Raw genomic sequence first — 21,180 nt, forward strand, 5'->3', positions numbered from 1 at the left:
CCCCTGAGCGGGGCAGAGGGGCAGAATCCCCCTGCCCTGCTGCCCACACTGGGGATCAGCCCAGGGCACGGGGGGTTCAGGTCCAGCTCTCCCCCACAGCACCCCCAGGTCCTTCTCCCAGGGCTGCTCCAGCTGCTCATCCCAGCCTGGATGGATTCCGAGCATTGCCCGGACCCAGGTGCAGCTCCAGCACTTGGCCTTGTTAAACCTCAGAGGTTCCCTTGGGCCACTGCTTAGACTTGTCCAGCTCCCTCTGGATGGCTCTGTCCTTCAGGGGTGTCAGCTGCTCTTTGCCCCCTGGTCTGTGGTGCTTCTTGACCAGGTGGATGCTCTTCCACTGGCCCAGGCTGACTGATGTGGTAAAACCTCGCTCTGCCCAGGAGTCACTCCTAGCTCCAAGTCATCACGTCTTAGCTATTTAGGCTGAGCACAGAGCATGGCTTTATTTTGGTGGGAGATCAACCTTTTATTCTTCTATGTCTCCATGTGTTTAGAAGCAGCACTTCTAAATATGGCAGGAGGAACTCTGCCACATGCTGCTAAACCTGCCCATGTAGCAATTCTCTCTCCACAAAGCCCTTTGATTCCAGGTCAAGGGCAAGTTTGAACTGAAAGCAGCCCTTTCTTTATAAATACATTAAACTCTGCTTTTTTGTTTCTTTTTTCCTTTAAAAAAAAAAAAAATTCTGCTGAATTTCAGCTGCTAAGGGAGGAATCATCGAGTTAGTTCCTACCTCATTTTCTGCTTCAGTAGCTGAATCTAAAGCTAAGTAGGCTTTTTATTCCCTGTTTCAATTCTTGGGATCATTCTTTCAAGCCTGTTTGATCTTGGTGGAAATGCAGAGCCAGTGAGAGACCAGGTGATGATGTTAGAGATAATAACCTGGCAGCTCAAAGTAAATCAGGCTGTGTCTTTGAAATTAGCTTCCGTGATAGCTTCCCAGTGATTTCTGTTGAGTACATGGATTTTTTTTTTCCTGTTGGGCAAGTCCCACCTGCAGCTGCCATGCAAAGCAAAGAGCTGATGCTGGCTTCACATGGGGGATGCTTTTGCAGCTGGGAAAGGCCATCATGTGGAAAGGGTTCATATCTCTGCTTCCCACTCTCCAGTGGGTATCTTCCCACTCTGCCATATAGCCAGTCTGTGGTGCACGTTATTTTCCATTATAACTAAAACAAAAAGATGTATCTGTGTCTGAAAGTGAAATGCCCTTCTTTATGAAGAGATGATCATTTACTGAAGATGCTGAAATTAATGTGTCTGGGTTTGGTGTATTACACCTCCTTTAAGCTACTTTCACCGGGCAGGGAGGTGTTTGGGAAGGAATTTTTTGCTCTTGATGAGGGCAGTTTGCTCCCACAGAGCTGTGCCTCCAAAACCAGGATAAAGGGGAAACAAGGCTTTGTGAATCATGCCCTTTCAAGTCCTCTCCAGCCTTATTTGAGAATAGGATTTACCCAGCATTTTAGGAAATTATATTTCAGATGCTAATTAATCTAATTACGTTGAAGGGACCCCTTTTTATGTCTTGGTCAACAGGAACTTCTGGGAGAAGGGGGAGTGCAGTGATTTCTGTGTCAGTGCTGTGTTGATGGAGATGGACTGAATACTTATTTCCCAGTGCAGGTTTACCTTAAATCGACATTTTTTATATATTTATCTTATAATGGCACTTCCTTGAACTGTTCTCCTCATTTATCTCAATGCCTGTGATTAAAAAAGGAAGGAAAGCTATTTTCCCAAGGAGGCTATCTCTTAAAAATGCTGCTCATCATGTGAGGTTTCACAGGTTTCTGACATGCAATAAATAGTGAGGATCCTTCCTGCTTTTTCCTTTGGTTTTTAGTGCCTGAGGACATGTCCTGCTAAAATTATATGAACCAAAAAAAAGACTTTACTAACAAATTCATGCAAATGAGACCAATAAACTTCCCTGTATCTGTCAGCCTGCAGACCCTTTTGGAAACTTGCTACATATGGGGTAGCAACAAGGTTTTAATTTAAATTCATACATGTGGCTCTAACAGATGAACTTTGCAAATGTCGTCCCTGAAATGTTTGCTAGTTTTGAGAAGTGCTGTGCTGGAGCACTGGCATGGGGAGGGATCCACGAGCTGTCTGTGGTGGTAAGGCACCTCCAGAGCCTTACATTATGTAACACTCCAGTGTTACATTACATGCAACACCACATTTCTCACTGCTTTCCTCGTGTGAAAATTTGCTGTAGAAAGTTTGTATGTTGTGCTTTTCCACTGAAATATGCAGAGATTCCCTTGCCAGGGAATGGCATCTGCTACAGCTCTTTTCAAAACAGGAGATGTGTGCTGGCTTGCTTCTTTTTGTGTTTTGTTTGTGTTTAGTTGTTTTTTTTTAATATAATGATATATTAAATTTTATGGTTTCTTTGCTTACTTTTAAAATTGTTGTTGCTTAAAACAAACGGTGTTTTCTAACTGACATCAAAGTCACATAAAATCTTGTTGTAACAAGTGCTTCTGGTCAAGTTGACCAGCTTACATCACTCATTATTAATGTGTTCAGCACCTCATTAGAGAAGATAAATCAGCTTCTTGCCTCATATAACTTGAAAAAAACCCCAAACAATCTGCTGAAAGGAGACTAAGAAAACCAATCTGCTAAAAATATTAAATTGAGATGAGACTTTTCTGCCTGGATGTGTACAGAGGAGATTGATCTTGTGTGGATGCATGTGGTGTTTGCTCCACCACAGGTTGCTCCGAGGAAAGACTGATGTGTTTGACTCAAATGCCAGGGAAACCCTTGGCTGAAGTAGAAGGAGGAGAATTTATTTTAGACCAGTGGGAGTTGCTGCAGTGGGAAGGAAATGGAGAAACTTGTTTTTAAAATGTCATACAGGGCACAGCCAGGGCCGGGCTCTCCTTCCCTGCGGTGGAAAAAGAAATGCAATGCAATGAAAGTGTGCTCTAAAAAATAATACTTAATAAAACAAATAAGGGTTCTGCTCCTTTCCCCCTTCTCTTTCAATTGACCTTTTGTCTTTCTCTGTCCTCTTGTTTCCTTTTTCTGTCCTTTATTTCTAGCAAGACTGAGGACTGGGGCTATCTCAATGAAGATGGAGAGCTCGGCTTGGCTTATCAAGGTTTAAAGCAAGTTGCCAGGTCAAACACTTTCTTTTTTTCCCCACTGCTGCTTCCCCTTCTCCTCCCTTTTCCTTTCCCTCGTTTCTTTCTCTTGCTCTGCTGGTGCCATATAATCCTGGACAGGGTCCATTGTCCTCTCTGGGAGCAGCTGGAGGTCAGATTTCCACACTGCAGGAATTGAGACCCTCCTGTAATTTTCAGAGGAGTCATGGTTCCAACTGGCCGTTGCTGGTGGTGGCTGTTGTCACTAATGCCTGAGCTGTGATCCAGTAAGGATTATGTGACATTAATGGGAAATTGGGTGATGAAGGGGTTGGGAAGCTGGGATCTCCAAGAAGCCAAAAAACCCCTCCTATTTTATTTATTTGTTTTCCCCCAAAATGCACTAAGATATGGCACCTCTCAGAAGTGTTTCTTCCCAATCCTTGACCTGTTGGAAGGCGAGGGCCTGTCCTTGTATCCCAGTGCTCACTTTTGCACAATCCTGGGGGTTGTGTGCTCCCATCCATGTGTTGCCTGTGGGTGAGAAAGGCACGTGGTGGACACCGGGTGCCATCCTTGCTCAGCTCTCCCCACGTCCTGCTCTGCTGGGCAAATATCCCTCTTGGATTCCTGTCCTGCATCACCCCTGTGCTTGGTGGTTATAGGGCTCCAAAGTATATGATTTTTATTCAACATTTAAGGGCATTAAAGAGATGAAAAATTTAAATATTTTGTGTAGAGTGGTCTAAAGGGGTTGCATCCAGAGGTATCAGAGTGAAACCAGACAATAAGAGGAAGACAGTAACAGGAAGAAATACCAGCAATTATTTCACGTGTTTTTCCAACCAGAGTAGGAACCCAGGTACACAGAAGGAGTATGTTCTTTTAAGGGTGTCTCATGGATTATCCAGGCTGAACCCAAACTAATCCCAATATGAAGAAACAAAATGAAAAATAAGTACTTAATACTTATTTCATGGTGGGTCTATATTTTCCAAGCCTATTAAGAATATAAATCCTGATGAGATTATGAGGCTGACTGGATTATTGGCCATGTTTCTATAGGTGGAAAACATGCTTTTCTATCTTGTGCTGGAAGGTGGAAGTAGAGATTGTGTTAAATTTTCTAAAGAAAACAAAAACAACAACCACACAAAACAACCTGGGGAATGATTAGTACTTCTCATCCAGGGATCTTCCCTAAAAGCATGCACTGTTTTATAAAAGTTACTAAAGAAAAACTCCAAAACAACAACAAAAGATGTTGGGTATCCCCACTGTAACAAAAAAATTCCATGCATAGTTGTTCCTGTAGGGAAACAGTTCACAGCAGTGGATCACCATCAATTTCCCTGTGGACCAGAGAGAGTTGTAGCTTTTTCCCCACAGCTCTGTGTCTGTGCATGTCCTGGGTCAGTGTGAAGCTGTTGACAGCAGAGTCATCTTTGAGATTGCTGTTTGCATCCAGTGTCAGAAGGCCCTGAGCTGAGTGAGAGGTGATCCATAGCTCTGACCAGGCACATCCATGAGCTGCAGCAGGGGCAGGGGCTTGGTTATCCCCTTGGGTCATTCCTCTCTTGGCCACCATCGTTCTGTATACTCTGGGACTATACTTTGCAGTTTCTGGCTTGGTGGCCCTCTCTCAGAGTCCTCATACCTTCTGAAGTCACTTACTCCAGTCTTCTGGCAACAGCTGGTGGGCTGAAGGGAGATTTCCATGCAGCAGAGGGTAGGGGGCACTCTTAAAAAGATCAATTACCGTGTCACCTGCCAGGTTTGTCACCATCACCATCAGCACAGGTGCCTGCAGTTAACATCTCAGTGATGAATCATTCTTCCACTGGATTTAAAAGGCATTATGTCTTAGCAAATGGCTGGCTAATCCATTAACTGAATGTATTAGTAACCCTTTAGCTCAGCATTCCACAACCTTGCCCTGTGCCACAGTTGTCCTTGTGCAGGGCTGGAAGGTGGCCTGGTGCAGGTGAAAGGGTGGTGGGAAGGGTTGGCAGGACAAATTATTGGAGGAATACAGGGAGTGCACACCTGAAAGTGGGAGAAGGGGTGGGTTTGGTGGCTTCTCTCCGCTGTGTGTCGTGGTGTTAGTATTTGTGTGTCTTGGTCTAGAGGGAAGCCAATTGAGGCACTGGTGAGTGTACTTCTTTTTAAACAAAAAGATGGATGGAAGCTCTACAAACAACTACGAGGAATGGAGGGTTTCATCTGCCTTTTATGATACTCCCAGATGTAGGAAACAAAGCCAGTGGCATTCCAGCAGAACACAGCCATTTGCAAGACCTGCAGTTCAGTTCTCAAGAGTGAGAATTGATGTTTGACAGGAAAGGAGCACAGGAACAAATGTCCTTCAAGCTGAGCTTTTGAAAACAAAACCTCCAGGTGTTGATCTGTGCAGCTTTCTTGCCATGCATTTGCTTTTTGCAAGTAAAGGAACCTGGATGTTTGATTCAGTTAAATAAAAAAGGGTGCTTTGGGATTTTTTTCCTCACTTTATTCAAAAAAACCCAACCAACATTTGATTTCATATCTCTTTAATTTCAAAAGTATTTCATCTGCAGTATACAAATGAGAGACTAATGTGGCAATTATAGCCACAGCTTCTTGTTTGTCAGTTTTATAGGGAGGTTGACTGGGAATATCTCCCAAGTTGGCTAATTTTGAAGGATCTAAACTCAAGTGGTGGTTACTACCATCATGCTGACATCACAGACTGATCAGTGTGGTCCTGTTCTCAGGTTGCTGGAAGCACAGCTACAGGATCAGAGAAGGGAGCATGAGGAGGAGATGGAAGCTCTGAGAAACCAGGTGGATTTAATGCAAGAGGAGCTGGAGAAGCAGCAGCAGGCGTTCTTGCAGACTCTGCAGCTCTCTCCAGAGGTCCAGGTGGAGTTCGGACTTCAGCAAGAAATTACACGGCTGACCAATGAAAACCTGGTAAGAGGCTGTGCTGAGAACACAGGAAGAGGGGAAAATACAGTTTGAGAGAAAGGAGATAGGAAGCATAACAGGGAGGGGAGGGCACTGGGATCTCTTTCACCCCTCCTAAACTCTGTGCAGAATCCATCAGCATCTCCCACCGGTGCATTTGGGAGCGTTGGTACTTGGCCTTGAGCTGATGTTCCATGGCTATATGACTTTTGTGACTACATAGGTGCTTTATTTTTAAATATTTTTAAATGCTTTTTTTAAGCCTGTCTACTTTGTGGCACTGCCTTCCAAATCAGATCACTGGGGACCCCTCTACTCTGTTAGGCACAAAGGCAGCACAGTGCTGCCTTTCACCTTGCTTGCTTTTATTGAAAGTGTGGAAGGGCAGTTGCCCCTCCAAAAAGTTGGCCTGGATGATCATAAATTTTCCCTTTCTCCCCTTGTGTATCTGTGTGCAAGGTCTGGAGGGAATGTTGACACCTCCTGAGTTTTTGCCTTTTTCAACAACTCCAGTATCTAAATAAAACTGTTTGAATGTGATTAACAGCCAGGATTAAATACTGTGGGGGGTGCTCTTCTTCCACCAAGGTGCTCACACCATGCCTTGGTGATGCACAGATCAGGCTTCAGCTTCTAACTCACCCCAAATGAGTTGTTCTTGGGTTTAATGTTGGGAGTTTTTTTAAATGCATCTTCTGTCTTTCAGGATCTTAAAGAATTGCTGGAAAAGTTGGAAAAGAATGAAAAGAAGCTGAAGAAGCAACTGAAGATTTACATGAAGAAGATCCAAGATTTTGAAGGTGACTTGTGTGTTGGGAGATACTGGGTTGGGGGAAGTGCACTTGGGTTTTACTCCTTTGGCCAGCCTTGGAGGGCTGCAGGGTTTGGGTTTTTTTTTCCCCCCTCTTTTCCTTTCTATGAAAGTAAGATTTTGCTTGTTCTGGCACTGAACTAGCAGCAGGCACTGAGCTGACACTGACCCTGTACCAGGGTTTGGAGGATATTTAAGGAAACCTTTTTGCTGTCAATGCAGTGACTCAGGCAGAGACACAGAAAGGAGCCCAGTGGCCAGCAGAAAAATGCTCTGATCTGTCAATTTTGAAGGGGGAATTATAACCCTTTAGTATTAAAATGTTTATGTATATTCTGCTTGATGAGAAAGCACCTTAAATGTGGCATCTGTGTTGTACAGAAAGCGTTTCCTGTTCTCTGGAGAAGCCGTGATTAATCAGAGAGCCCCATTCTCATGAGTTAATTTCTGGAAACCAGGCATTAAGTGAAATTAAGCTGAATAACTGGAGGGTTTCCACGGCTCGCCCAGCTGGTCTCTGTCAGTGTGATTTGCATGCTGCTTGCTGCAGTATTTACATGCTGGTCTCTTCTGCTTTATTACACTTCAGCAGTGTGCCACTGAGGTTTGCAGCTTTGCAGGCAGACAGAAGATGACATGCTCAGGGATTCTGCATTGCCTGTCTGCTTTTTGCCCCATTGTGTGAAAATCATACACTAGGGTTGCTACCTTCTAGCCTGTGGTCTCTTGGAAAATAAAAAATGGCTTCATTTTTTCCTCTTTCAGGTTCAAGTTTTGCACTTTTTCTTTCATTCATAGTCAGAACTCTGCAGACTGGTAATCCAGGACCTGATTGTTTATATTTTTATAAGTCTGTCAAAGCTCATGACATTATTGGGAATTTAATATATAACTTTTTGACTTGCTGTCTGCACTTAAGGCCAGTGAAGGGCCTGAGAAGTTGTTGATTTCCAGGTGCCACTGTTGATGCACTTTTCTCTTCACAGCATCACAGACAATGGTGCCAGTGGAGAGGAGGTCACATGAGCGGAACATGCAGGTTGCTGTCCAGAGGAAGGAGAAAGATTTTCAGGGAATGCTGGAATATTACAAGGAAGATGAGCCACTTCTCATCCGAAACCTCATTACAGGTGGGGAACTTGCTCTGCTCCTCTGCCTGGCTGCTTCTTCTCCTGCCTGGGGGAGTTTGTAAACTTGAGATTAAAAAATCAAGGTAGACAAATAAATCTTCTCAGTTAATCCCTTCTGGGGCTGCATGTTTGTGGTGATGGCAGTTTGGGTAGGTGAAGTAGTGCTGCACTAAGCAGACAGACCAGTATGGATACAATCCCCTCGGGATAGCAAAAAGTGGGAAATGCAAAGCGAGGCTGCAGTTTTTAGAGCAGGCAGTAACTTGCTGAGCTTCCTACGTTGTGAAAGATAGGGAGAGGATGGCAGAAGGATAGACCCCTGGGATCTGGCACAGCAGTGGAACAAAGGGAGTTCGGTTTATGAGGTAATAACAGACAACAGATAATGAACTTGTGAGCTCCTCTGCACTGCACAGCCTGGTCAGAATTGATGCAGCATCCCCTCACTCAGTGCTGTTCCAGAAGTTAGGGTTCCCTGGCTAGGCATTGGTATTTACCACCACTCTCTAACCCCAGTGGAACCTAGTGAGGATCCCAAAAGTGTTCAAAGAGCAGTGCTAGCCCATTGCTGTGGGCATTGAAGTTCCCCATATCAGACAGTCCTTTAGAGGCTCCAAATGCCCACAGCTGCCATTAGGATTCAGTATCTTGAGGGAAAGAGCGATTTAATGTGTCATCAGTTCAGAGAGGGGATTTATAGCTTGTGGGAGGTATTCCTGAAAGCTTCAGGGAGCTGTTCCAAGGTGGTTTGTATGCTGCTGGGGTAGGGTTTTATGTGGTAAAGAAGCTCTGTTTCTACTGTGCATCCATAAGGTGAAATGGGGTGGTGCAGACAGGGCTGCCCTCCCAAGCCCTTGTGCTGAGGGTCTAGGGCAGGTCCCTCTGCCCTGCAGCTGGACCTCTGGCTCTGTGTCCATGCTGCAGAGAGGGATGCAAGTTGCAGAGCCAAAATACCGTTTTCCCCAGGGCTGAGGGGAGAGGGGTTTGCCTGGGTACATCTCCAGCTCTGGCGTTCTCTGCTTCACCTGTCAATTGGGGAAACTTAAGTTTGGCTTTTTTTTGTGAATTTTTTTATTTGTTAATTGTCAAATCTTCTAGATCTCAAGCCCCAGGCGGTGTCTGCTACTGTCCCCTGCCTTCCTGCTTACATCCTCTACATGTGCATCAGACACGCAGATTACATCAATGATGACCAGAAGGTGCACTCCTTGCTCACCTCCACCATCAACGGCGTTAAGAAAGTGCTGAAGGCAGGTGCCCATTTGCTCTTATCTCGGGGTTGAGAGGTATCAGATGGTAATAACCATGTCCAAGTGTGTGGCACTCAGCTCTCACAGCAATTTTCAAGCCAAATTGCTCTTAGAGCCTCCCTTTTTAGAAGAACAAGAATTGTGATCTTAGCAATAAAATTGTTTGAATTTAGAGATCAAAAAAAAAGTTTGCGGGGAAGAAATGGCTAATACTGCCCAGCTGCAGAGTGAAAACTTCCTGATTTTGGGTGGGGAAACTCAGAATCGCTTTGTTTCGTGATGCCATCACCCCCCACTGGAAGGGAGGGGGGCATCTCACATGTTTTCACTTTGTCTCTGCAGAAGCACCACGATGACTTCGAGATGACGTCGTTCTGGCTGGCGAACACGTGCCGCCTCCTGCACTGCCTGAAGCAGTACAGCGGGGAAGAGGTGAGAACCTGGCCTGGGGGGTGGTGGGCAGCCCTGCAGGGAGGGTCCTGCATCCTCCTGGCACCAGGGGTTTCCCCCTGACTGTGGGATGGGGCCACTCAGACTTCCCTCCTTGGTTAATCTGGATATAGCACGGCAGCTCCTGGGAAGGCTCCTAAAAGCACAGAATGGCTGGGGTTGGAAAGGACCTCAGAGCTCATCCAGTGCCACCCCTGCCATGGGCAGGGACACCTTCCACTGTCCCAGGGTGCTCCAAGCCTCATCCAGCCTGGCCTTGGACACTGCCAGGGATCCAGGGGCAGCCACAGCTGCTCTGGGCACCCTGGGCCAGGGCCTGCCCACCCTCCCAGACAGCAATTCCTTCCCAATATCCCATCCAGCCCTGCCCTCTGGCACTGGGAAGCCATTCCCTGCGTCCTGTCCCTCCATGCCTTGTCCCCAGTCCCTCTGCAGCTCTCCTGGAGCCCCTTTAGGCCCTGCCAGGGGCTCTGAGCTCTCCCTGGAGCCTTCTCTTGTGCAGCTGAACACCTCCAGCTCTCCCATTCTATCTGTGGTGGGCTGTTTTGGAGGCTGTTATCCTGGTTTTAGTTGGTCCCACAGCTTTTCATTAACTAATATTTCATAGCTTGGAATAAGTTTTATTAAAGCTGTTCCCTTCCAACAAAAATAGGATTAGCACAGTCCTCCTAGAACATTACACACTGCCATCCTTACAGCTATGTATTCTGCATATTAAAATTTTCAACAGACCCAAATGCTGGGTTTTTTTTTTAAATCTTGATTTTTGTTAGATATATTGAGCATTCAAACTTTAAGAAAAAAAATTCATACAATTAAATTAACTATTCAGGTCATTCAAAAGATAAGGATTTGTGTGTAAAAACTTAGCACTGGATTTTGAAGATTTAAAATGAAAAGTTAAATTAAAAATATTTTAGAGAATACTTACTAGCAGTTATGCTCTTGTTTGCCCTCTTCTGTTTGGAGAATAATATTGCATTTAAAGAAAATCCTCCCCAGAAAACCAGCTGGGCTAAAACACAGTCTTAAATTTTACGTTGTTTGCCATGATTTACTGTGTTAAATGAAGCAGCTGTTTGCAAATTCCACTGGCAATTTGGTGCAAAAAATAGAGGGGAGAAATACTTCTGAGCAGTTTCCAAAATACTGTTATCTCCAGTTTTAAATCCAGGCTATTTTTAAGAAATGGTTTAAAAGAAAATCCCAAACCGCGTGCAGTCCTGTCATGTGAAGAGCTTGATGCTCTTCGATTAGTCAGGAAAATGAGGAAATTGTGAAATCAACTCAAATTTGTACATGCTGTATTTTTCTAGTCAGCAACCAACAAAAACAGTTCCATAATTCTAATTTTCACACCAAATAAGACCATATGAGTAGGCAATTAAAGCATCTGTGTTAATTAAAACATCGCATTGGCTTCTGCCACTAAAACTGGTATTAATATCTGAGCCCAGAACTGAGGGCTTGCAGCAGCCAAATGCAGGATTAGAGCTCAGCTGTATCAGCAAAAGGCAGGCAACAATTTCAGTTATTTGGGGAGATTTATGAATTTCAGAACAGTTTAAAATGTTGTCAAAGCACATAACATGCAGGCACAATTTTTTTCTCCAATTTTATAAAAATCTTAATTTTAAAATACTTTGTTTCCCATAAAAACAGTTGCAATTCAAAGGGATAAGCACATAGCTATAAAGTAGTGTCAGAGGGCCTGAAATGTCATTTTCTAATCCTGTGTGTTGCAGTTAATACAAATGTGCAGGTCCTTGGTAAGGATAAAATGAACAACTGGTAGTTTAATGATTTTCTTCAAAAAGTAGTCCTCTAGTAATAACTTATGAACAAATGCCTGAGTAAATCAAAGGTGATTTATGAGTTTTGTTCTTTTCTATAATGTACTTTGGTAACATGTTTTGGTATATTGTACTCTAAGGGTGCCGGGGGGTTTTAATGCAGTGATTTTGATGGACTGTAAGTGGGTGGGATAACAAACCTGGGTGCTTTAATTTCCTGTTCAGGGTTTCATGACCCAAAACACGGCGAAGCAGAACGAGCACTGCCTGAAGAACTTCGACCTGACCGAGTACCGCCAGGTGCTGGGCCACCTCTCCATCCAGATCTACCAGCAGCTCATCAACATTGCCGGGGGCATCCTGCAGCCCATGATCGGTGAGCTCACAGCACGCTGCCCTTTAGCAAGGGCTTTTTTGGCCCAGATTATCTGCTCTGGCTGCTTTTCAGACCTTTGCACACTGCCAGCTTGACCTGGGAGAGTTTTCATCTTCCTTCATGATAGAGACTAATAAGGATGAGGGTTTTTCCCCCCACTACAGAAGATACCGCTTTTATTTCTGTTGGGGAGGCAGTGGAAGAGGTGAGGTTGTGCTGCCAGACCAGGTTTGTGGTTAATCTTTTTATGGATGGAAATGTACATTATAAGGGAGGAAGGGATTGGGAAGAGGAAAAAGAGTCATAAAAACCTTGTTTTCCGAGAGTGAGAGAAGGTATGAGAAGAGTTACTTCTTCAGCCAAATCCCTGAGGATTCATCTGAGGAAAGCCCCATCCCTGCAAGTGTCCCAGGCTGGGTTGGACAGGGCTTGAATAGTGGAAAGTGTCCCTGCCCATGGCAGGGGTGTTGAACCTAAATGGCCTTTAAGGTCTCTTCCAAACCAAACTGTTGTATAATTCTAGGATATTTGCGTGTGTTTTTAACTATTTTGTATTATCAGAGTAAACCAGCCATCCATGGATCTGTCCTGCTCTCGGTTCTCGCAGCATCCATGGCATTGCATCACTGAGACTGTTAGGTGTTCATTGCAGCCCACGGAGGGATCAGTTCCTCCCGCTAGTGACGAATATGTGATTGCAGGCTTTTTAGCCCTTCTATCCCCTTTTTTCAGTGCCTGCAGTGTTGGAAAATGAGAGCATCCAGGGGCTTTCCAGTGTCAAACCGATGGGCTACAGGAAATACTCCTCCGCTGTGGCAGAAGGTGACAGCTCCTACAGCTTGGACGAAATGATTCGCCAGCTGAACACATTCCACAGCATCATGTGTGACCAGGGCCTGGACCCAGAGATCATCCAGCAGGTGTTCAAGCAGCTCTTCTACATGGTCAATGCCGTCGCCCTGAACAACCTCCTGCTGAGGAAGGACGTCTGCTCGTGGAGCACGGGCATGCAGCTGAGGTGGGGCTGGGGCTTGGGGCATGGCTGTGCCTGCTTAGGGAAGTTTTGTTAATGTTATAAGTTGGTGGAAAATAGGAAAATAAAGTGCATTTCTCAGTGTAAATTAGTCAAATCTTCTTTTTGCTACCCTCTCTCTTTCCCACACTGGATCTTTGTGTGTTCCCCTTGAGCTGGAGAGTGGGCACAGCAAAAGTGTTTTCTATGTAGATATTCTCAAAGGTACCTGGGTATCTTGCAGGATCTTGTTAGCATTTAAAAGCTGGTTAAAAGCTTCATTTTAATTGTTGAAACTTGGAGGAATCTGAATGCTGTAGAAAAGCACCTCCCTTGTATTGTTCAGCTGTTACAGGGTTCATCTATTTGTAAAGTACTTACAGTATAAATTTTACTCAGAGTTGTTGAGTATTAAGCTTTAGTCTGATTGCCTCATGCTGTGTGTATCACAAAAAGCCACATACACCAACACTGCAACAAAACTTGAGTCCCAAAGAGGCCTTTTGAGATGCTATTCTTATCTCTCAGCTCACATCTTGTCTTGATTGCTTATCCAGGTTTAACATAAGCCAGCTGGAGGAATGGCTGCGTGGAAAGAATCTGCAGCAGAGTGGAGCAGCACAAACTTTGGAGCCCTTGATTCAGGCAGCACAGCTCCTGCAGCTGAAAAAGAAAACCTCGGAGGATGCTGAGGCCATCTGCTCCTTGTGCACGTCGCTCACGACCCAGCAGGTGGGGAGCAGGCCTGGGGTTTACAGCACAGGGTGTGGATAATTAAGGAGTGGGAAAGGGTGGTCTCCTGCTGCCAGCTCTTCAGTGCTCAGCCTCAGTGTGCCATTCCTTCAGTGGGCACAACTTGCCGTTTCCAGGACTGATGTTATGTCTTGGCCCCTCTCAGAGCTGGTCACAGCAGTGGCTCCTCTTTTATGGTGTCACTGATGGCACTGGAGCTCCAGAAATGTGCAAAAATGAAACCCAGACCCAAGGAGTTTGTTGTGTAAGTTGGGTTCTTGACATTTTAAACCCACCTGTTGTCTTTTGCCAGGTCTTAAACTGGCTATGTCTGCAGGATGCCCACCAAGGATTCATATTTGGGGCGGAAGGTTGAGAAGTGCCAACCTAGGCTGGCTGGATCTGATCTTAAACTTTGAGACTCCATTCCTGGAGGACATAAACTCACGTTTTTTACTGCTGGATTGCCTGTCCTTAATTTGATACTGTTGTAGGAAGGGAGAAGTGAGATGTGTGAGCTGATTTCCAGTGGTTCTCAGAGAGCCTTTCTAATATATCTCTGTCACCCTGTCCTGAACATGCGTTTTTGAGAAAAGCTGAGGGGTGGTAAGGGAGGAGGAGTGAGGGAGCATCAAGAGAAGTATTGTAGAGGTGACATCAGAAGCCATCCATGTCACCATGTGCCAGCCAAGTGGAGTCCCTGTATAAATCTGTTGTCTTAAGTCTATTCCCAATTTACAAACGTTGCCATAAGAAGTGGTTTTAACAGGTCCAGAGATCTTGTAATACCTTAGAGCAGGCAAAGAGAAACACCAGGATGATACTTGTGCTGGTTCTGTTCTCAGTTTGGTCATGGCAGGTGTGTTGTGGACATATAATGACAAACTGCTGGTGGTGCTTTGTGTTCTGGAAAAGTTTGGCTTCTCACAACTGTAACCCTGTTTTGTTTTCAACAGATTGTAAAGATACTTAATCTCTACACTCCTGTGAATGAGTTTGAAGAACGTGTGACAGTAGCTTTCATACGAAACATACAGGTAAATTTAAAGGGCTGTCAATTGGAGGGCTTGAATGATGTCTCTGTAGTTTTAGTGACATCTGTATTAAATCACTGCTAACTCGGGCATTTTGTAAAAGGCATGCTGCTGCAGGTTGTCCTGAACTCAGTTCTCCATGTGTGTGCATGCATTTACAGCACACAGCTGCAGGGATAACCAGGCTGTTAATCACAGAGGGCAATAAGCACTCAAATCCCCAGCTCAGATAATTCAGCTCTTCAGTAGCAACACGACTGGGGACTGCAGGAGTCAACAAAGCATTGGTGAAATGGAGTTACTTCTGAGATAGGAGGTAGAAATTGGCAAGTAAAGGACAAATAAACAAATTAAAGCCGAACATCTTTTAATGCTCACAAGGAGCAGGCAGGAAAAGGAAAGGCATGTGTTCAGGTACCCCCAGAACATATCTCCATGGTTGAGCAGCTGAATCAAAGGTGCTCTGCTGGTATCATGTAGTCCTGGTTTTGCTGTGCATGGGGGGTCATCTTGTTTCCAGGACTTGTATCTTACTTTGTGGTCTGTAGAAAATGTAACCAGGTTCTCCTGTTTCCTATAGTCTGTATAGAAATTCCTGTAAATACTTGCTCAGAGGAAAGCTGCTGCAGAAGAGAACATAATAGTTCTCACTGTTTTCTGCAGTATGTATAAAATTATGTACATTCTCAAACCTTTGATAGTGTTAAACACCACAAGAAAAGGCAACAACTGATGCTAAACTTGTTTTCTTCTCCCACACCCAACAGAAGCACTTGCAAGAACGGAATGACCCTCCACAGCTGCTGTTAGACTTCAAGCACATGTTCCCAGTTCTGTTCCCATTCAACCCATCCGCCATCACCATGGACTCCATTCATCTCCCTGCTTCTCTCAACTTGGATTTTCTCAATAAAGTCTGAAGAAAGTAGAACTAAGCTCCCCTCTCACACCCAGAGACCTCCAGCAACGGAAGAAAAAATCATGAAAGGAATTCAAGGAGCTCTTTAAATATGGACCAAATAGGCTTATGGAAGAACCAGTGCACAGTAACAAATGGATGCTAAAATGTACACTAAAAAAGACACTGGTCTGTATGTGATTTTTTTTTGGTAATTTGCAGCTCAGAAATAAGGATACTTGAAAAGTTAGATGTATTTTTTACTGCTTGATTTTATGTTGACATAGTTCAAAGCCCATAATCATCTCCAAAAGCTACTAACAAAAAAGGATAAAAGTGGGAGACAGCTTATTTTGATCTTCATAGGTGTCTATGACAAAAACAAAATCTGAGACACTTGTGCTGCCTTGAAGGATGTAATTTGTCTAGTAGGGGGTGGTCTTGTGTGTGTGAATAACAGAACATGCAGTTCTGCCTCCAGTTGTTGCTAGTAACTGCATCCACAGTAGTGAATTCAGAAGGTAAATTGCAGGAGGTACATATTTATCACACCAGAAAGGTAACAGGGCTGGGATGCTGCTTGTTTCCACTGATGTGGAATTTGTCACAAATTCTATGTTTGAGAACAGTTGTTGCTCCTCCTAAATACATTCAGTGCATCTGCTTAGTGGAAATTTAAATAAATTGTCAGGACTTTGTTACATTGGACTTTCTTACACTACCAAATTTATGTTAGCAAAGGTTTTGTCCTAGTGAAATAATCATGATGCAAAGGACTGCCTTAAGCCTTCTGCTTCTTGTATAGCATCATCCTGATCCCTACTGTTAGCTTTCCCTGTGCTTTCAAGTGTCAAAAACTTTCATCCAGTGGCTGTCAAGGTTCTTGGACCTATTACATGGCCAGTATCAGAACCTCAAGCATAGATCATGCTAAGGCAACCCAGTTTAATCATCCAGCCCTACCTAGATTCAGTGGGTTAGTCCTAATGGTAGCTGTCCATGGAAAAGACTCCATTCAGTCCAGTAGTCATCCAAAATGTTAAGAATCATACAAATACACAGCTTGGATAAATGAAGAATGTTTTAAAAATTAAAAAAAAAAAAAGTTTTAAAAGAAAAGAGATGAAATGTTCTAACACAAAAAAAAGCTGTCAGGTGGTGTGTTAGTAATGTAAGCCATTTCTTTAAGAGTGAACCCAAACTTGTTGTGTACAACAACCTTAAATGAGTAACTGCTATCAATTCAGATTCTGTTAGGGTTTGGTTTTGGTTTTTTTTTAACCAGACTTATAAACTAAACCAGCCCTCTGACCTCACCCCACAGATGTTGAAGGGGACCAGCTATGGGTTTTTCTTGGTCCTTGCCAGCACATGCTGAGTTCTCGGTGACTGCTGAGCCGGGGAGGAGGTGGGTTCCTGTGGCTCAGCACTGCTCCATGACCGCTCAGCGTGGGCATACTTCTGCCATAGCACAACGTGCCAAACTGCAATCAGGATGTGTGGCTGCCAGCATTCTGTCCTTTTCACTTCCATCTTGGTCTTGTTTAAATCAGTCTGAACTCACCTGCTTTTGTGGTTCTTTCTGTGGTCCGCAGTTCCATCTTGACAAGAGCTTTCAAAGAAAAACCCACTCTCTCCATCTTACTCCTTTTAGCTGGTGTAAATCCAAACAGCAAATCTATCACGAGGTATGCTCAGAGGTTTAAAGTAGAATGTGAAGTTTCTTGCAGGTACACTGACTCCCGTCTGCTGCAGTTTCCTTTTTTAGGCAAGGAGTGTGTTGTGATTTAGACATCGTGTACATAATTGGTGTATATACAAACTGCAGTAGTCCTGTATGTACTATATATGTATATTACTATCCAAAAAAGCACATTTTAAAAGAAAGTTGAGTGCTGTGCAGAATTATATCGGTCTATGCCAGTGGGTAAATACATGGTTTCAAATGGAGACTATAGTTTAGAACAGCTGTTACCACTAAAGGACAGACTTCCGACTAAAAAGTAAATTTTTTCCCCTTAACCATCACCCATCTAATGACAGATTTTTTGCTTGTATAGAGCCAGGACTACCTCCAGACTGCAGTCCTTGAGCACTCACCTCTGCTGTGTCTTCAGTAGTGCCTTCATCTCCCCTTGCTATACAATGAGAGCAATGCCACCAGTCTACTGTCCGTGCCCAGCAAGCCCTACCACACGCTCACCCAAAATATCTTTATTTATTTTCACCTACCTCTTCACAATGAATGTCTTTGCAGTGCACTGAATTTTTTTAGTTGTCTCTTCTCCCTTCTTTCCATGCTCCACTAGTCATCACGGTTTAAAAATAAATAATTCAAAAGGATATTCAGCCTTTCTGTAAGGTGGTTTCAAGAGAGAGCTGTTGCTCAGGATTCACCTTAGGTTAGCAGTTTCAGGCAGTTCAGGTCTCTACCTCTTTCTGATGTAAATTATTTGGAGTACAATTCCCAACACATTGATTAAATCTATGCTTATCACTCAGACGAAATGACAGGTTGCAGCAGAATCCTCTTCTGCAATGACTTTGTTGCTGATCACCATTGTAAAATGTGCTTAATGGTCTTCTAGGGGATAATGGTCCTTCACTGGCACTTTCAGGATCGTAATTTATATGTTCTTTCTTAAAAACTCTTAGTATGTATAGATGGGAACTGGGATTTAACATCTTGATCTGTCACCGTGTAGTTTATCCAGTGAGATCCAACTGGAAGAGAACTCTGTATGAAATACCTTTAATATATGCTATCTTTTCTGTTAGCAGTTTTTAAAATTTGTATTTAAATGTTAATTAGTTAAATAGCTATGCTCAAGCATGCCTTTCTTTCCTCAGATTTACACTTCTTTATTTAAAAGGCAAAATGAACACATGGCTTAGAGAAAGCTGGCTCTTCTCCAGATCTGTCTTTATTTTTAAATATTATTAAGTTTAGCATTTTCCCACTCTGTGCCTTTAGCTGTTTAGCTCAACCACTGTTTCTCTGAAATAAGCATTAAAACAGTGGAATATTTTTATTATTCTGTCACAGAAAAAGTTGTCTATGGATTTAAAAGCCTACTTATAAAATCTTACTTTGAGGAGGTCTGCAAAAACACTTTGAAGTTCTTAGGGGAAAAAACCAATAGTGACCCACGGTGATTTTTGCAAATATGATGGCTTATATTTCAGAAAAGCACTACTGGGAATAAAATAAATTAAACCATCAAAACGCCCAAATCACCAGCATTACAAAACCAACACTTCAAACATGAGTTCAGGCGTATGCTGGCTGACCTACAAGAAGCATCCAGGATAACATCCACGTTTCATTTTCACCAGAAAGTTCCTTTTTCTTTTTTTTTAAATTGGCGTTTCGTAACTGAGGTTGCTTATCTTATCTGATAAAGCTGCTGTAGTTGACTGTAGAAAGAGCATTAGACCTCAAGACTGAATTTATGCAATCCTACATTACAAACATTTTTTGCTCATGCAGTTTATTCCACTGGATCTACAAGAATTTGTTCGTATTGGTGAAACAGTACCAAAATGTGGGCATGTTCTAAGCACAGTGGCTGCTTTTCCTCGAACTGCAACGTAAACACAGAAATCTTTGCGGGACACGACTCTTTTATCTGTATGATTTGCAAAAGGTACAAATGAAAAAGCTGCACTTGAAACAATAGGTTATTTTCCTCCATCTTCAGTAGTAAGTGGATGAAATGTGGAAACTTATTAACTGAAAAATTAGCTTTTTATCATTGCATATAAATAGAACCTAATTAAAATAAATTGCATGAACTTCCATGAAGCTTTTTCCTCAAACTTTATTGATTCATATATATATGGCAGTCATAAATTGATTTTTTCTGAAAGAAATTCTAGCAAGGTAGATGTTAAGTAAAACAATCCAGAGGACATACTACCCTGATGAGTATCCAAATTATTTCAAGTTGTGAATGCCAATGGGCAAAGACTTTCAGATTAATTTGAAATTAGAAGAAAAAAAAGTATATTTAAAAAGTGCTACTATATTGAAATCTTTGGGGATATTTTTATTTTTTTTTTTTGTGGTGTGAAGTGTCATTACCTTAAGCAGAAGGTATAGCTGCTGTCAAAGCTGAATGATATACATGAGTGAATACTGTAGATGAAATACTACTGCTTATATTTTTCCATTTTGAACAAATCTGTAAACTACACCTTTGTTTATAAGAAAATGCTTGTAATAGTCACTGTAATATTCAGCTGGGGATAAAAAAAATTTGTGAAATAAACACTTTTGAAGAAATTGTGGCTCTTGGTCAAAAATGGCAATGCAAAAAAATAACCCCTTTCAAAATACACTTCTATCTATTAGAAACTTTTCTATTTTAACACTACAAAATACTTTATAAACAGAAATTAGGAGAATCACTTTTACTTATGACACTGAAAGGTTTAGAAGTTATAACTTGATTTCAGAGGAGCTGAAATGTTGGCAGCTAATGAGAAACTCACCGAGTGTGGAATCTTACGGCCCTGAGAGACATTGTAAATGAGTGGAGAGACATTGTAAATGAGTGGAGAAGAGCGGAGGAAGTGCCACCCCCTGTGCATGTGCTTAAATTACAGAAACCCAGAGTGGTTTGGGTTGGAAGGGATCTTAAAGCCCATCCCATCCCACCCCCTGCCATGGGCAGGGACACCTTCCATATCCCAGGCTGCTCCAAGCCCTGTCCAGCGTGGCCTTGGGCACTGCCAGGGATCCAGGGGCAGCCCCAGCTGCTCTGGGCACCCTGGGCCAGGGCCTGCCCACCCTCCCAGACAGCAGTTCCTTCCCAATATCCCATCCAGCCCTGCCCTCTGGCACCGGGAAGCCATTCCCTGCGTCCTGTCCCTCCAGGCCTTGGCCCCAGTCCCTCTGCAGCTCTCCTGGAGCCCCTTTAGGCCCTGCCAGGGGCTCTGAGCTCTCCCTGGAGCCTTCTCTTGTGCAGCTGAACACCCCCAGCTGTCCCAGGCTGGCTGCAGAGCAGAGGGGCTCCAGCCCTGGAGCATCTCGGTGGCCTCCTCTGGACTGGCTGCAGCAGCTCCAGGTCCTTGTGCTGTTGTTCCCCAGGGCTGGGGCAGCTCTGCAGGTGGGGTCTCCCCTGAGCGGGGCAGAGGGGCAGAATCACTTCCCTCAGCCTTAAATGAGACTTAGATGAGGGGAGTCAATGGCAAAGAGAGAAAATACAGCAAAACCCTCGGCTCTTTTTAAAGACAAAGTTGCATGCTGGTGTATGTTCACTGATTTATAGATTTATTAAATCATCGGAATTAATGTAGGGAAAGCAGTTGAAAATTTATTTTAAATGAAAAATGGGAGTCTTCACAGGATAACATTTTTTCTTCTAGAAAATTTACAGAACTTTAAATGTGTCCATGAAGACATATGGCAGATTTTATTTGTACACAAAATATTTTCCCTAGCTTCCATGTCTTCTGCCTGACAGCCAGGATGGTTCCACTGGAGCAATTGTACAGATAAATCATACTTCAAGGTGTTATTTCAACCACCAGGACTGTGGAAGGTGGGTTTTGTGGTGCAGCTTGGAGGTTGCAGATTCTTGGCTGTGAGGGTGGGCAGGCCCTGGCCCAGGGTGCCCAGAGCAGCTGTGGCTGCCCCTG

General features: G+C 43.6%; 1 protein-coding gene across 1 annotated transcript in view; it reads left to right on the plus strand.

Annotated features, from left to right (window-relative positions):
* The window catches only part of MYO5B (myosin VB), a gene marked incomplete at its 5' end in the record, with an annotated part of 119,775 nt that extends 99,953 nt beyond the window's left edge, over nucleotides 1–19,822 (plus strand). The window contains 11 exons of the mRNA XM_042028169.1: nucleotides 3,064–3,141; nucleotides 5,859–6,057; nucleotides 6,758–6,851; nucleotides 7,849–7,992; nucleotides 9,091–9,242; nucleotides 9,585–9,674; nucleotides 11,711–11,861; nucleotides 12,594–12,879; nucleotides 13,431–13,605; nucleotides 14,562–14,642; nucleotides 15,407–19,822. Coding sequence (XP_041884103.1) covers nucleotides 3,064–3,141; nucleotides 5,859–6,057; nucleotides 6,758–6,851; nucleotides 7,849–7,992; nucleotides 9,091–9,242; nucleotides 9,585–9,674; nucleotides 11,711–11,861; nucleotides 12,594–12,879; nucleotides 13,431–13,605; nucleotides 14,562–14,642; nucleotides 15,407–15,559 — 1,603 coding nt within the window. The remainder of the gene's footprint in view (nucleotides 1–3,063; nucleotides 3,142–5,858; nucleotides 6,058–6,757; nucleotides 6,852–7,848; nucleotides 7,993–9,090; nucleotides 9,243–9,584; nucleotides 9,675–11,710; nucleotides 11,862–12,593; nucleotides 12,880–13,430; nucleotides 13,606–14,561; nucleotides 14,643–15,406) is intronic.
* Nucleotides 19,823–21,180: the final 1,358 nt, after the last annotated feature.

Source organism: Corvus kubaryi, unplaced genomic scaffold (genome assembly GCF_017639235.1).
Source record: "Corvus kubaryi isolate FWS band 111438036 unplaced genomic scaffold, C.kubaryi_AGA036_p1.0 37308, whole genome shotgun sequence".
In the NCBI taxonomy this organism is placed as follows: Eukaryota; Metazoa; Chordata; class Aves; order Passeriformes; family Corvidae; genus Corvus; species Corvus kubaryi.